Below are 15,057 nucleotides of genomic sequence, written 5' to 3'. Positions count from 1 at the left end.
ATAAAACACAGGCCACACCTCAAAATCGTGATTCTTTTGCACAAGCAACAAAAAGCCAACATTCTCTCCCCTAAAGGAATCGTGCGCTCGGTGGTGCGCTCCAGCTATTGGGAAACCACAATTAATCCATCAACCATTCACCGGCGAGGAGAGCCCAAGCCGCCGCAATCAGCGAACCGATCCGTCAAACGATGTACATCCGTCCGGACAGGGTGAGTGTGGATTCACCTAAGCGCTTCCTTCTCGCACCACTAGAAAACGCACGGCCGAGAAGCACGGTGAGCTCCCATTGTTTCGGCCGCTTGCTGCTCCACAAAACATCCACCGGCCGGTCCGGCCACCCTCCACACAGTGTCGGGTCACGCGACAATGGTTTAACGCCTTACAGCTCGCTCGAAACTTGCCCGTAGGTTTCATCAGCCGGTAATGACGATGACAATATTTATCGTCACCCGACATGAAACATCAATAATCCTATCCTTTCAGCGTACGGGCTCTTCAACAATCTGCTTGTCAACACGACACACACACACACACACACAGACATACACACACATTCCAAAAGAATGGAGATGGAAGGCATTGGAAGTAGAGCTATTCTGGAGGCTATTGGAACGACATTGAGGACATGCTCTATCGTTACAAGCCTCGGCGGCGGTTACTGCGGCTTCACATTTACTGGAGCTTTCGAACTAACCGGTACGTAGAATGTCCATTGCCCAACACATCCCCATCCCCATATCCAACCACACACGCATGGTGGTTAAAGTTCTGTGCGTAAAGTGCCTCCGACAACGACGTGATGGAAGTGATGATTGGGATCGTTCTGCTGTCCACGGTTCATCGTTCGCCGAAAACCGGTCAACCCTCCATCAGAATTACGCTTAGAGCCACTCGATGCAGCATAGCATGCTCCTGGCTGTGAAATCGTTCTACCCAACCCGGGGATCAGCGCATTTGTGTGCGAGTTTAATTAGTCTCCATCAATTGCACCGGAAATAGACAACGGAGACGCATCGCAGTGGATTCAACTGGATTCAACGCAACGTATTCCTACCACGACCTAGGCTCAGCGTTGTGTGTGAAACAGCAGGTCCACAGCAGGTTCACGTTTTTGGAACACTCGAAACAGCCAGAAATGATAACGCAAGCACGCAGAGTCCCGCCGGAAGTCATCAACATTCGCACCTCTAGCCGACCAGCCCAAAAAGAGCACACATACACCACCTTTTATTGCATTACCCGTGTGCTGATGGTCAATAGGATCAGCCATTCAACCGATCCGCATGCATACCCCACAGTTGGCACTCAGAGTTTTTGGAAAACGGACGGTATCGTGACCACCTATTGCCCGCCGGGTAGGTACATCAGCACTTGTGTTCATGTTCCCCAACAGCCACACAATGGCACGGGGAAAAGGTACACAACAATTCCCACCGTCATTACGATGCACAGGAGGGGGGTTGCATTTTCTTCGAACGTACGCAACACATACGCAAGCAACAAATGGATGCGCTTTTGCGCGAATGCAAATGTGACAGGTAGGTGAGTTTGGTTTTGCGTGACCACCACACCGGACCTGGGCGCATTCCAGACACGGCGTACGATGATGCAAACAGGGGGAGAACCATATATCCGTGCCAAGCCGCACATACAATAGAGCGATTAAAAGTGGTCAAATAAAAGATGACAATGAAAGTGATCAAGTTGTGGGGAGCGTTATAGTCGGACCACCGAAAGCACGTCGCAGTTCGTAAAAGGTCGTTGCAGCTTGGACGACGCGCTTGCGATTCCTCCTCCACTTTCCACGTGCTTGCGGGGCCCAGGCTTTCGCCCGGAAGTGCGCACAGTTATGGCACGGGTTAGGGTCGTTATCGCTGTTGCTCGCTGCTCGTCAAAAAGGGCATCACGGCACGTTCGGAGTTCGGCTATGACGTTGATTTATAATGCAAACGGATGCATAAAACTGAGTTTAAAATTATATTGTCATCGTCAAGCCGTGATGAGGATTGGAAGTAAAATGGTGAGAGATAGAGATAGATGATACACGTACCATGGTTGTTATAGACTTTAAAAGCTCGTACACACGTAATAGAGAAGCGCGTCCACTACTTCCCGACTCTTAAAGTATCTCTGTACCGGAATAAAAATTCGCTTTCTAAACAACACGCACACTGAAGCTGTATTGCGGAAGACATACAGATTTGAGATGAGAACAAGAAAAGACACATAAAAACAAAATCTTCGAAGTAAACAGGCCCAACGGTGCCGTTGGCAGCTGGCAGGGACGGGAGCAAGAACTGGACTGGAAATGTCAGATCAACCGCACTAACAAAGCCGCCGCTGGATTCGCACGCCTCCGGGAGTCCATGCTAGAGACACACAACACACAACAACGAAGTTACAACGAAACAAAGCGAAAAAGTTCTACGCAGCGTACGCGTACAAAGTCACAAACACTCACACACACCAACAAAGGCACACAAAACAGATCGATGTTAAATCCCCGGGATAAAAGCTGCAATGGAAAGTAACAGTGTTTTGAGGGGAGTGGGGAGCGGTTTGTGATGGCAGAGCGGTTGCCACTTCTAATCGTGGTGATGAGTGAGGAAAGCCAGGGCAACAACACAGAAAAAAAAACACAACACCGACATCAGACTTCAGAGCCTGCCTGCTTTTTCCAGTTGTGTTTTTCCACCCGCAAGCGAACTGCGGCGCGCCCCAGAGGCTTAATGGAGGCACTCCGAGAGAAGGAGAGAGAGAGAGAGAGGAGAAAGATAGAGTCAGACATACTTTTGCCATTTTCCTCCAACCACGAAACGGTGCGTACAATGGGCATTCACCCCGCACCCCTTCGCCCAACACCGCCATGCTGCGAATATTGCTGGTGCGTCGAATTCCACATTGCTCCATTTTGGATCTATTCCACTCGGCGCTGCTGGCGTGCTTCGTACAACTGCGGATGGGGAGGAGTGCGGCTCTTCCACCCGCAGCAGCCGCACTCCGCGTGTGTTGAGCATCCTCCCTCTCTCCCACTCTCCATACCGAGCCATATTAACGATTGTTTTGGATGATGTACGAGATGTGAGGTTAGGTTCAATTGCGTACCAAGGGGAGACGAGAAGGGAAAGACGAGCAGGAGGGTGGGTTGTGGTACATGTAAGCGCACCCAAGGCATCGTCGTCGTCGTCGATACATCATGCGATCCACCGACGAAGCCCGCCCGCTAGGGAGAACGGTGGGCTGATGACGTCCAGAAGGCAGACGACGCCTGTACCCTAACCTACAAATGAGATAAATGTAATCATCTACCACAACTCGTTACCGACCGATAGGTACCGCGCGATGGAGGATCGTCCGATTTCGCGGAAAGGCTCAGATACACACACACGGGGTGACATTTGGAGCTCGAGAGCAATACCATACCGAGAACGACTTCCACGTGGATAAACGACGCAATATCGACATTCGTCCATTAGTGAGATAAGCACTACTACTGCTGGGAGCGATGTAAAAATGGCAATAAGACGATTGCGCTGCTACCCTTTCCAATCCCGCGGGTCAGCGCAGCTTGGAGGCTCCATCGACCCCCCCTCGTAGCAATATCAATTGCAAATGGTTGATAGATGGGATATAGTGAGGAGACGGCGACCGGCCACACGACCAGCCACTCTCTAATGCACACTGCTACGTAAAAATGGCCATTAATTATCAGATTATCGACATGTTACTGACGCCTTTCCGATCTGTTCTCCGTTGCCGATGCCACGATTCCGGCGTCCGGCGAGAATATCATTAGGTCATGACACGCATAGATGTATGTGTACCCCCCACATCCCGGGGATTCTAAGCATCAGCTTAATATCCACCACTACCCCTGAGACAACCTTTACGCATCTCGACTTAAAGGTGCTTCTACGGGCAGCGCGCGCATCTTCTTATCGCTGTTTGGTTGCAGTTTGCGAATGCTTCCCCCTTCCCAACACACACACACATTTTATGGGGGTTGGGAAGATAATTACCAACTACGAAAGTGGCAAATGAAACTAAAACACGGCGCGCGCACTCCGGGAGTGTGCAAAATATTTACACTAGACAAATACCAATCAGCTCCTCCGTGTCTCCTTGTCTGCCTGGAACAATGCCGCCCTACGACCCGAGAGAGAGCAGCAGCAGCTTGGGAGGAGTTTGAAGTGCCGTAAGGCGTACGCAGTACTTCTGGGAAGTGAAAGAAATGTAAAGTGTGCCGCTGGAAATCGCGCGAAGAACGCACAGCAAGTGAGTAAAAGATAAATAGTTTGCCCTCTTCCTTTCTTTGAAACTTTCAAAGTGCTGCCGTTGTGTTGAGCTGAATGATAGTAGGTTACCCTCATGGAAAGTTCGACTCCAAGGCAGCATACAAGCAAGTAGATTTCATTTTTGATTAAGTTGTAACATTCGGAGCAAATTGTTTGCTGTCGTAAACAATATCTCATGCACGCAAATGTAAGCCAATCTACACAACTATGCCCTGGTGCACTAAACTTAAAACATCGACGTACAACTCGTCGTCTAATTGGACGGCTCATATCATTGAAATGGAACTTTTTCTCACTCTCACCGCCACCGCAATGACTCACTTTACGATCAAGTACCATCGAGCATTGATTTATCTCCAAAAACTGGCGAACGCACTACACACACACATGCACAGTGGACTGAATGGATCTAAAAATACGCACCATCAAATTGTGCATCGCCCAGCACTAAAAATAGCAACCAACGTGCGCTCTCTCTCTCGTGCCCATTGCGGTCTCGTGATGGAGCAGGTTATTTTCAAACGACAAACTGCTGCAACCATGACCGGTGTACGACACTGCATTCTTCGTCCTCTACAGTGTGTGTGTGTGTGTTTTTTTTATGTGTGACAGTGGTGACAAGAGAAGTGCACAGGTTTTTCAATTGCACCACTGGTTTGCCACAGCTTTTCGGACCACTTTCACATTCTTTCGTACGAAAATGTTCTAGCGCGGCCCATGGAAAACTATTTTGCTCTGTTGGGCACAGAAAAGACGTGAACACATCTTGCAGTGTCATTTAAATGCATTGAAACACATACACACCTAAACGTTGCGCTGCACTTTAATCGTTCGAAGAATGTTCCGTATGCATGCACCCATTACATTGTATGCTAAACTTTCTTTTCCACCCATATGACTGAATGCTGCTGCACGCGGATGGGTTAAAAATAGTCAACAATTCATGTTCACCCACTTTTGCGTTTTTTAGTGCGTTTTCGTTGTTGGTTCTTTTTTGTTTTTGGGTGCTACGCCTCTATCGCACAATCTTCGCCTAAAAATACGCGTCTCCCATAGACACAGAGCAACCAACAGCGTACCGCCGCAATCGGTGCTTCAGCATCAGCTTTATTCGGCGGCTCCCATGGAATGTATGTGGGCCGGGAGGGGGGGGGGGGGGGTGGACTGAGTGTGGTTTACAATAAGTGGTCTGTCACGAGCGAACTCACAAATAGCTACCCATACTCCACTTCTAAATCACTAGCTAAATGATTGCCAACGGCAGTTCAGCGTCTAGTTAGAATAGGGCTCGTTCGTTCGTTCGTTCGTTCGCTCGTTCATTTTTACACAGAGATAAAGAGGGTCGTGCTTACACCACTATTAGTAGCCAATCGTCGACGCTCAGATAACGCACGTAATGGTGATAAATCCCTGGTTCCCCCGATCGGTCCGACAGACTTCTCGTGGCTTATTAAACCTTCCCATCGCCCACTACAATGTAGCCGCGCTATCCCTCGTCTTCCACTATATGCAGGGCAGGGTAGGGCACAGGAGAAAGGATAATTACATCCGGCGACGCTTGCATAGGGAACCGGCAGACACGGTATTGTTTGAGGCGATTCATCATTTTGGATAATTTCGATTTACCACAAGTGACAACAAATTAGATCTTGGCAGATATCACCAACCACCTCAGGGCAAAGGAGCGAGCTGACGAAAACCCAAACACACGAAACGAGACAATACACTCAGGTCGTTGTTGTACTACCTTCCTCAAGCTTCACGCTCCACATTCCCCGGATCGAAAAAGATGACAGGTGTGCTTGACCGCAAAGCTTCTTGTGGCAAAATAATTACAAATAGCTTTCGACTATTTATAACGCTCTTCCCGGAGGAGCAGTCACATGGGACCGATAGTACACGGGATGGTATACAAGGCAGGCGACAGAAGCTCCAGCTGCCAGGGAAGCAACTGATGGTAAATTGTTTCTCCGATGAGACGTACAAGCCTTTTGTGATGCGGTAGCATAGACGAGTAAGCGCAAGATGACGCATATAATGGGTTCTATGTCGCTTGCCATGTAGGATGATTCTTACTGATAGGTTACGTTTGGCTTGAAGAAACTTCTCATGATCGTACCCAGGTAACAGGCTTGTTAAACCAGCCCGACAAGCTTATAAAAACGGAGCATTTTGTTAATAGATTACTTTAAACGAGTTATTTTAAAAAATTGCATACTTTTAGGCTCATTCAGCCGTAACAACTCTACTAAACGCCGAAAAGTATGCAATATACATTACATAGTTCTGCTTATAGGCAAGCTCTGCTCAACATTTATCGTAGGACTGTCATTGAAGCTTACAGTGTTGGCACGCAAGAGAAATGGGCCTCATCTGGCCATCAGAGAGCATCCAGGCTATTACCAATTGGATTATCGACCGCACTGCTTCGTTTATGTCTCCTCTCACTATACATTAACCACCGGCTGTGGTTTCTAAGCATACCAACCTTGAACCTAACATACCGAGACTCGGCGTACCACTGTTTCATAACCTAGTCGGCGGTAAAACATACGGAAGAAGCGTGTCCACACCAGGAGCAGCCGAACCGAACCGTTGCATTGTACCGCACGCATAGCTTCCAGCGCAATAGCTGATGAGAAATTCGTATCTTCGCATACCATCGATAGTTCGCTCCATCAGCTACCGAGACTGCACTCCACACATACACACACTGTAGATGGAACTCGAAAGCCCCGATGAAACCCTCTTGCTGTCCAATATAATCCAACACCGTGTGAAGATGCCTGAGCGTGTGGAGATTCCAGCATTAGCGCATGATACACACGCTCGTCGTACATCCACCACAGGGCGATCGCTGGACTTCTGGTCATTTAACCACGAGCCTCGGACCGTCCCTTGCCCGCCCCAAAAAACCGACAAAGACACCGAAAGCTGGTGATTATGGTAATAACCGGCTTTCGGTAGCAAAACCAAAGGGACACAGGGTCAAGGTCTACGGACGAACGGACGGTCGGAATGTTTCGAAATGTGGGCGATTTTCATCAACGATGCAACCAAGCAACAAACTAACACCCCACCCCACCCCATTCCGTTTAGTGGGCGGTAGGCACATAAATTATTGCATGTTCAAAGCAATCCACCGTGCAAGAAACGGGAAGGGGAGGTAGGCGATAGAAATTATATGCAAAATTAGGATGCATGCTGGCGATTGCAGGGCGCAAAGGATACACATTAGGCACTCCCAGGGACACTGCCAGTGTACTTGGTGTGGGTGAGTGCGGTAGCGACAAAAGGTAAATATAAATACTGCTTAGCGGTGCAGCCAGTTTGTGCAACAAATCAACGCCACCATAAACGTGCTGCCTAGGTGCATATTAACGGGGCACACGATTGGCTATGATTTATGGTAACCGAACCGTGCACGACAATACAGCCACTCCAATCCCGCCACTCGCACGTGCTGTTGTAGGTCCAGCTGGATATGGTTGTGAGAAGCCGGATATCGCTGGTTGAAAATAATGACCACCTGTGCATTAGGAATCAATTCTAATGGGATATAATCTAGCGAAACCGTAACGCTTTGATCATCGAAACCATTTAAAGTAACTTTTTTGAGACTTAATTTAATTCGTGACAAACAGATTTATCAGATTCGCGCAATAATTGGCACACAAAAGGGTTCCCCGTTCTGCTGCTCCCAAGTCACTCAGTTATCAATAAACCCAACCCCGTCGTGTGGCATGTATAAGTAGTAGGCAAGTAGTAGGCAAACACATCATACCTAATAGCGTCGAAATAAAGTTAAAATGCTTAATCACACTTGAATGAAAGCACTCACGGGCAAATAAATTAAGCAGCCTCACAACCCCGGCCGTACGACAAACTGCAACCGACGGCACAATACGATGCAATACGATACGTACCTCACTGCTGCCGTACCCTGTGTGTATGAGTGTCCCGCTAGTTGCCCCGTTTTTAAATTACTCACTTAAAAATTCATTCGTGACTACTGCCATCAAAACTTGGCCGAGGTGTTGTTGACTCGCTGCTGCTTCAACGTTTCCCCAGCGAACACAGGCTGCGTTCTAGGCGAGCATTCTTCATCCCAATGGTGCTCTCCAGTGCACATCCCTTCCGCCCAGAGTTGTGCAGCCATGTGCAGAACGGAACCTACCAGCAGAGCGCAGGTTTGACAAGAACACGTTGCAAAAGGCGGGCACGATGATGCGCCGCTGTTCATAGCATATGAAGAGACGAAAAAAGAGACATCAGCCTCTAGTAGTGTACCTTTGTCATGCTGCATGCACACATATTGCACTGACACCTTTTTTCTTCCTTTTTCTATTTGCCAGAGGTTGCCACTGTTACCCCGGGTGAATAGCTTAGCGTGAAGTTGACTCACACTTCCCATGTGAGTGGGAACTTCTAAGCCCTCGCAGCAGCAGCAGCAGCGCGACGAGAGCTTTCGAGTGCTATAATTGTTGCCTTCACTCAAAAGTCCACATCCCTCCCCCCCCCCCCCCTCACAAACACACACAGGCACACCACAGGGCAGCAGCAGCGTCACGCGAGAGACGCGAGGATTATAAAGTAGTAAAAATAAAGCATTTCACTCGCGTGACAGTCGCGCTTTCGTCATTTGTTTGTTTGAATGGGTTTGCTCAGGCTTCGCAGGGATGGGAAGCGTGCCAACAAAACGGAACGGTAGAATGAAACGATTGTGCCCCGCTGCTGCTCGTTGCCGTAAGATTCTCTTCCGAAGCACAACACACATACACACACGGTAGCTGCTGATGGGAATTTAACGGAGTGGAAAGAGGTGAGCGTGTGTCACTGTATTACAATTTTGGAACGCTAAATTGTGCCATTCGGGTAGCAAAAACTGGGGCTATTTAAGTTGAATTTTTCAGCCCTTGTGCGTCCACACACACGTGTGTTCCCTTTTCGGGTTCAACCAAACGTTATGCTCCAAAATGTCTGGATTACTTCAACGACAATGACAGCGCTACGAGTACGCGCTACAGAGAAAAGCTCTGGGGTTTTCGGGGTGCTTGTTTTTCAACCTTGAAATGTGATCTGCACGGCTACAATGTGTGCAAAAATTTGTCATGATCCTGCTCCCTTTGCTGCATGCTGGTTCTGTTGATGACCTAATACCCAGCCCCGGGTGTTCTCAGAGCTTCGGCCCTTTCACAGACAATATCACAAAACAAATGACCCACTCCAGGGCGCCGCCGTTGCTCGCTGCAGTGCTTTTAAGGTGGATGCATCATAATCTTCCCTACTTTCCAGCAAGCCGTACGAGAACCCACCACCACGCTCGAGAGGAACGCTCGTGGAGAATCATCAAAATCCAGCGCGGTCCCTTTGTGCTCAGAATCAGCAATCCCCATTAGACGACTGCCCGGGTACTGCACGGCTCCGGCGCAAGATCCGTATTGCAGCTGGAACGGATACAGCAGCATGAACTCACCGAATGACTGTGTCAGTGTCACAAAGCAGGAGGAACCGCTCACCGACGAATTCCTGTTTCCTGTTTTGTTCTGCTCCATAAGCTGTACATCATTGATTCCGACTTGCAACGGCTTGAAAGGCCACACAGCCGTTTGCCGTCCGTGTGGTCCGCCCCTCGCTTGCACTTCCTTTTGACCACCAACCTTGCCCGCGCCAGCAATCGACAGTCACCCAACGGGAAGTATTACAGAAAATATGCTCATGAATAACGATTATTAAATTCGGTTTGCCATTCGCTTGCTTTATTGCATCTTCGTCCCTGGGTTTCCGGTGCTGGCTTCGACGTCATTTGCATTCGACGCGGTATAAAATGGCAGATGGAAAAGCAGGCAACTGGGGAGCTCGTTGTTTGGCAGTGAAGAAGAAATTCACAACAATTTTCATCATGAAACGACGCGATAGACCCGTGCACGGGTATTGTTTTGTCTTGTACAACATCGCGGCAACGTTCACGTTGCTTCATCAATCACTAGCCGAAAGGTCATTTAGTAACGTGTATGCGCCTCCCCGCGCTCAGCGTTATGAATCAGACGCCGCCGTCCAGCGCCCTAGCCGTTCTATCTCATCGATAGTCACGTTGCAGATAATCTCGGGGAAGAAATGAAACGATGTACCGCACACACTACATTCATTATGAAAAGTTTACCTTTCACCGAGAAAATCAAGTTACCGGTGGAAGGTACTTTAGTTCTCTCCTCTTCATTCTGCGATCCAACATCAGAGCGCCAACGACGAGCCGCAAAGCGCATATATCGCAAACGAACTCAGCACGCTCCTTTGCTGGAAAGTACTATCCTCTTCCACAAAGTATCCGATTATGGTGCTGTCAAGTTCTAGTTGCGATTTGTTTCTCTGTGTGTGTGTGTGTGTGTGTGCATGCTTTGCAATCGAGCAGTAGTCGATTGACGGCAAAGTTTGTTCACAGTACCGCGTCAAGACTTGCTGGAGACTACCGAGTGGTGGTTCTACAAAGTTAAAAACATGTAGTCTGATAAACAGCAATAAAAAAGGGAAACAGATGGAGAGGAGAAGAAAAAAAAAGCTTCATTTCACTGCAACATCGTTGCATTGCAATGTACCGACGAGGTGAGAACGTAAGACGTAGTCTAGCAGTCCCGTCTTTCGTGGAAATTTCCCATCATCGGGTAACAACCGGAGGACGAATATCATGCAGCAGAATCAACCGCAAACTGGTTTCGTTTTGATACTCTTAACACAGCAAACAAGCTTAGCTAGTCACATCATGCTAAAAGCTATCGCAGAAAATAAGAATCGATGAGGTCCTCTTTCGACCAGGTACAGGCGGCTAACAAGAAGCTAGCATTGTTCATGCTCTAGTTATGATGTACAAAGGCTTCGACACTAAGTTTTTTTTTCTGTTTTGTATTATTGAAGATGCAACTCGGATGAAGTTCCTCACAAAAGAGATCAGTAGACTGTTGTTCTCTGATGTCACCAAACTGCTTTGCTATAGAAGAAACGAAATCAGTACCCAGACATCGATAGTGGACCTTTCTCGGCTTTCGGCACAGCATATGATTTCAACGAAAAATGAATACCCAATCTTATTCTTCTTGATACCAGCAGCAAACGATTATGGTCATCCCTGCCAAGATGGCCAACCGTATTCTGCCCGGTTTGCATACACAGTTCTCCAGCTCCAATATATCATCGTGTTGTCCCGGACAAGGTTGCTCTCTTTTTTCCTACGGGAACGTCCTGCCCCAACTCCAGTAACACCGTGCAGTACACGCGCAATGATACAAGCATTGCGAGCGCCACGCTTAATCCCAGTAGGTACACACGCTCGCAGTAGGTTGGTTCTCGTTTTGGATCTGCTCCAAGGGCGTGATGCGGTGTCAAGTACTTGCAGCAGTGGCTTAAGACGCGCTTCCTATCTTTTCATCTGCTACCACGGCAATGCCAGCTCACACACACACACCACAGGATGAAGAGCAAGCGGGCATAGCGAAGGCAAGAACGAAACTCAAGATAAACGTACTTGAGCGGGGCTTCAGGACTTCATTCGTACATAGAAAGACGGCACCAGCGGTACTGGGTTGGCTGTCGCATTGTTCAATCACGGCGCAAGAAAGTACGCGCCGTACAGTGCGTCGTAGTGTCGTATCATCTTGCCACGAAGCCAAAACCATTAACCAAAACGGTTCAAGGTCTGACGCATGCCATAACTGGTGCTACGGTCATGATACACTCGAGGACTATTACTTGAACCTTTCAAGAACCTTGTTATTCAAAAGACAAGATATCTTGTGGATTCTGTAGCCATCTACATTTGTTTGAATGTAAAAACGCTATAACAGTCGTGCGGATTGCATATTGTAAGGCTGTAACCGTTTAACAAGCGCCAGAAGTTAGGCATTGCAGAACTTGATTAATATCATTTTAGCTGCTTTTAAATTCGATCGATCGATCACAAATGTTCTTAATCTCCGCTACTTCCTACTCAATTGGAATAATTCTAAATAATTATTTTAAAGTGACCTCATTGCACCACCAGCACCAAACACTTGCGACTTATTCAAAGACCACAGGGCGCCTCATGCAAATAATTTACATAGCAGTCTCACACGATCTTTCCGCAACCATGAAAGGTCAACAAGCATAAGTTCCATTGGGCGAAATTACCGCTTCAATCATGACTGTGGGAAAGAGAGAGACGGGGTTTCTTGCTGCCTCGAGCCAGTCTGCCACGTTGCTGCATGACAGTAATTGAGAATTCACCAGTAATCTCGTGTAATTCCCACCGCTCGGTACACAATGGCGCTAACCACCGCTAAGCAAAAAACAACAGAAATCCTGCCAACGAGGAAGCAAGGCTGCTGCAGCACGAGACCTAACACACGAGAAGTGCGCGCGACGGCCACTCAGCATGGAAGCAAGAAAATATGCAAATAACCAATCAGCATGCATGCGCCTTCAAACACGCCGAAGAAGGAATCATAATTTTCTCTGCAGGCGAACGCCAATCTAGGCAATTGTGGAGAGAAGCTGCGGGTGGGGGGGGAAGGGAAATGACTCCAGCAAACAATTTTCACGCACCTACCATTTTACACGCACCGCGGCTGTACGAGACCGTGGCGAGAAAAACACAACCTCCGACCTTTCCAACTCCGATGGCAATAAGTATGACTCAACTTTTCCTCGTGTGATCACACACACGCGTGCGCCCGCCCATTCCTCTTCATGACCCAATAACTGTGTATGTGTGTGTATTTCGTTCTCGAGCTTTCCCAGCGGGCTCCAGCGAGTCTCGCCGTGCGTTACGCTGGATGCTTTTCCCGGTCAACCTTTCAACCACCAAAGCCTCCTTCTTTTCCTCTTTGCAAAGGAGCCTCGAGGATGTGTGTGGCTCTTTCTCTCTAACACAGAGCCATCTCTTGACTTAAAGTACGGGAGAGGAAGTGGAGTGGATCGTCGTTGCAGGCAGCCTAAAGTTGGCCAGCGCAGAAAGCGCAGCAGCAGTATTGGTACGAAATTTTGGAGAATAATAAAAAAAGGAAGGGCAAAATGCTAAACAAACATACCGCCGAACGACCAACGCTTCCCGTAGCGACACATACGTGTGCGGCGTGTGTACGTGCGCGACACCACCCCGGACGGAACTCGTATCCTTTCGCCATAAACGGCTCGCCCCTTTTAGAACCGATCTCACCGTTCCGGTGCACCACCGTGAGGGCGGTGGTAGAAAGTTGGATTAATTTTCTGAATTATAGCGCCCATTAATTTCCATATTACATAATTATACGCATACTTTTGGCCCGAGCCCGGGTGGTTTGTGCTGTGGTGAAGGTTTCAGCAGCGCTCTCGAAAAGGAAACCCCCAATTGGCATATTCGCACGTACGTTTCGAGGGACCTTCGCTCCTGTGAGGGTAACAATCATCACGAGCGATGGAACAGAAATAAAAGGCTAAAAAAATAGACACACACACACACTCACACACGATCATCCTCCAACAGCTTTAGCTACATCACCTTGGAGAGTGGGTGAACAAGGTTCGCGCCCACTGTGTACGGGGAAACGTTAGGGCGTGCGTTTCGCTTTGGTAGGTAGTACCGAAAAAGTAACGATCCTGCCTGGCGGCCGCCTGCCTGTCTGACGATGTGAGCCGCATAGCCAAACTGCATACGGTGTGGAACGCGCGCCCGCTTATGATAAGCATTTACCGGAGCGCGCGCGTGAAGTAGCTCGTAGTAAGAGATTATTCGTTTAGCGTTTCGGCTGTACCCGCCCGCACATTTATTTCTCGTAATAAGCTTTCCGCCCTCCTCCCAAAAAGGGTGAGCCACCCACGTGGTTTTCTATATTGTAGAGCGAATCTATTGGGCTGCACAAGAAGGTGAATATTATATACAGCACGCGCCACGGCATGGGCGACATCTTCTGTAACGCCCAACTGCAATTAAGTGGCACCGGCACGTGTTGCAGATTTTGCACGGCAGGAGGTTGTTGGATGGTGTAATTAATTTCAGGTTTTAATTTATTTTAAATCTGATATGTTTTTTGAAATATGATACTTCACAAAGCCCACGAAAAGCCTTGCCTTCGTGACAGGTGATTTGTTTTACAGGGCGCGTTCATTGCTGTACCGCCTGAAAGTATGCAATCGGTCGAACAAATCGCCCGTAGTCATGCAACGCCACACAAGAGTACACTTTTATGATTCTGTCGACAGCACACAGCTTAGTTGCTTGGGGTTTTGGCACCTTTTTTTGATTCATTTTCGATACATAACATGAAACGAAATGAAAAACCAAATGCATCACACTTCGATGGAACACATGAAAATCGGTACACCTCGCTCCCCACAAACTCGTTTCCGGGGTGAGAAAATTGAGTTTGCAGCCAACGAAGCACATCCTGTCCGAGCTGGACTGTGTAGTATCTCGACCGGGATGCTCCCGGAGCGGGGGAAATCGAACGAATTGGAACCGTCCACTGCTGCTTCCTTCAATTCGATATGGGATGTTGCACATTCTAATGAAATTGTCATTCAATTAGAAATTGCAACAGCCTTGCGCTCCTGCCAAACACTGCTACGGAGGGCTGCTGTACTGCCGATTTCACAGTTCATCGAGTGGTTCATCGAAAATGGGTTCGGTGTGGGCAATCAACTTCTTGGTATGATTTTGGTCAATCGAATAACCTTGGACACGCAATTATTTCTCTAATCGAATGTCCTTTTGCCTCAGTCAGGAACACAGTACACACGAGAAAGTGTG

The 15,057-nt window shown here is 48.3% G+C and overlaps 2 protein-coding genes across 16 annotated transcripts in view; both read right to left on the bottom strand.

Annotated features, from left to right (window-relative positions):
* Positions 1-15,057, bottom strand: part of LOC1269899 (neurocalcin homolog) — a 116,347-nt gene that overhangs the window by 88,861 nt on the left and 12,429 nt on the right. The window lies entirely within an intron of this gene.
* Positions 1-15,057, bottom strand: part of LOC1269900 (neuronal calcium sensor 2) — a 79,892-nt gene that overhangs the window by 62,423 nt on the left and 2,412 nt on the right. The window contains exon 1 of one of the 2 annotated variants that reach the window (XM_061663702.1): positions 2,054-2,215. The exons of the other annotated variant lie outside the window; for it this stretch is intronic. Coding sequence (XP_061519686.1) covers positions 2,054-2,056 — 3 coding nt within the window. The 5' untranslated portion in view covers positions 2,057-2,215. Of the gene's footprint in view, positions 1-2,053; positions 2,216-15,057 lie in introns of those variants that run through there. 2 annotated transcript variants of the gene reach the window in all.

This window comes from Anopheles gambiae, chromosome 2 (assembly GCF_943734735.2).
Source record: "Anopheles gambiae chromosome 2, idAnoGambNW_F1_1, whole genome shotgun sequence".
Taxonomy (NCBI): Eukaryota; Metazoa; Arthropoda; class Insecta; order Diptera; family Culicidae; genus Anopheles; species Anopheles gambiae.
Note: the sequence above shows the minus strand (reverse complement) of the source record. Positions and strands in the feature narration are given on the sequence as shown.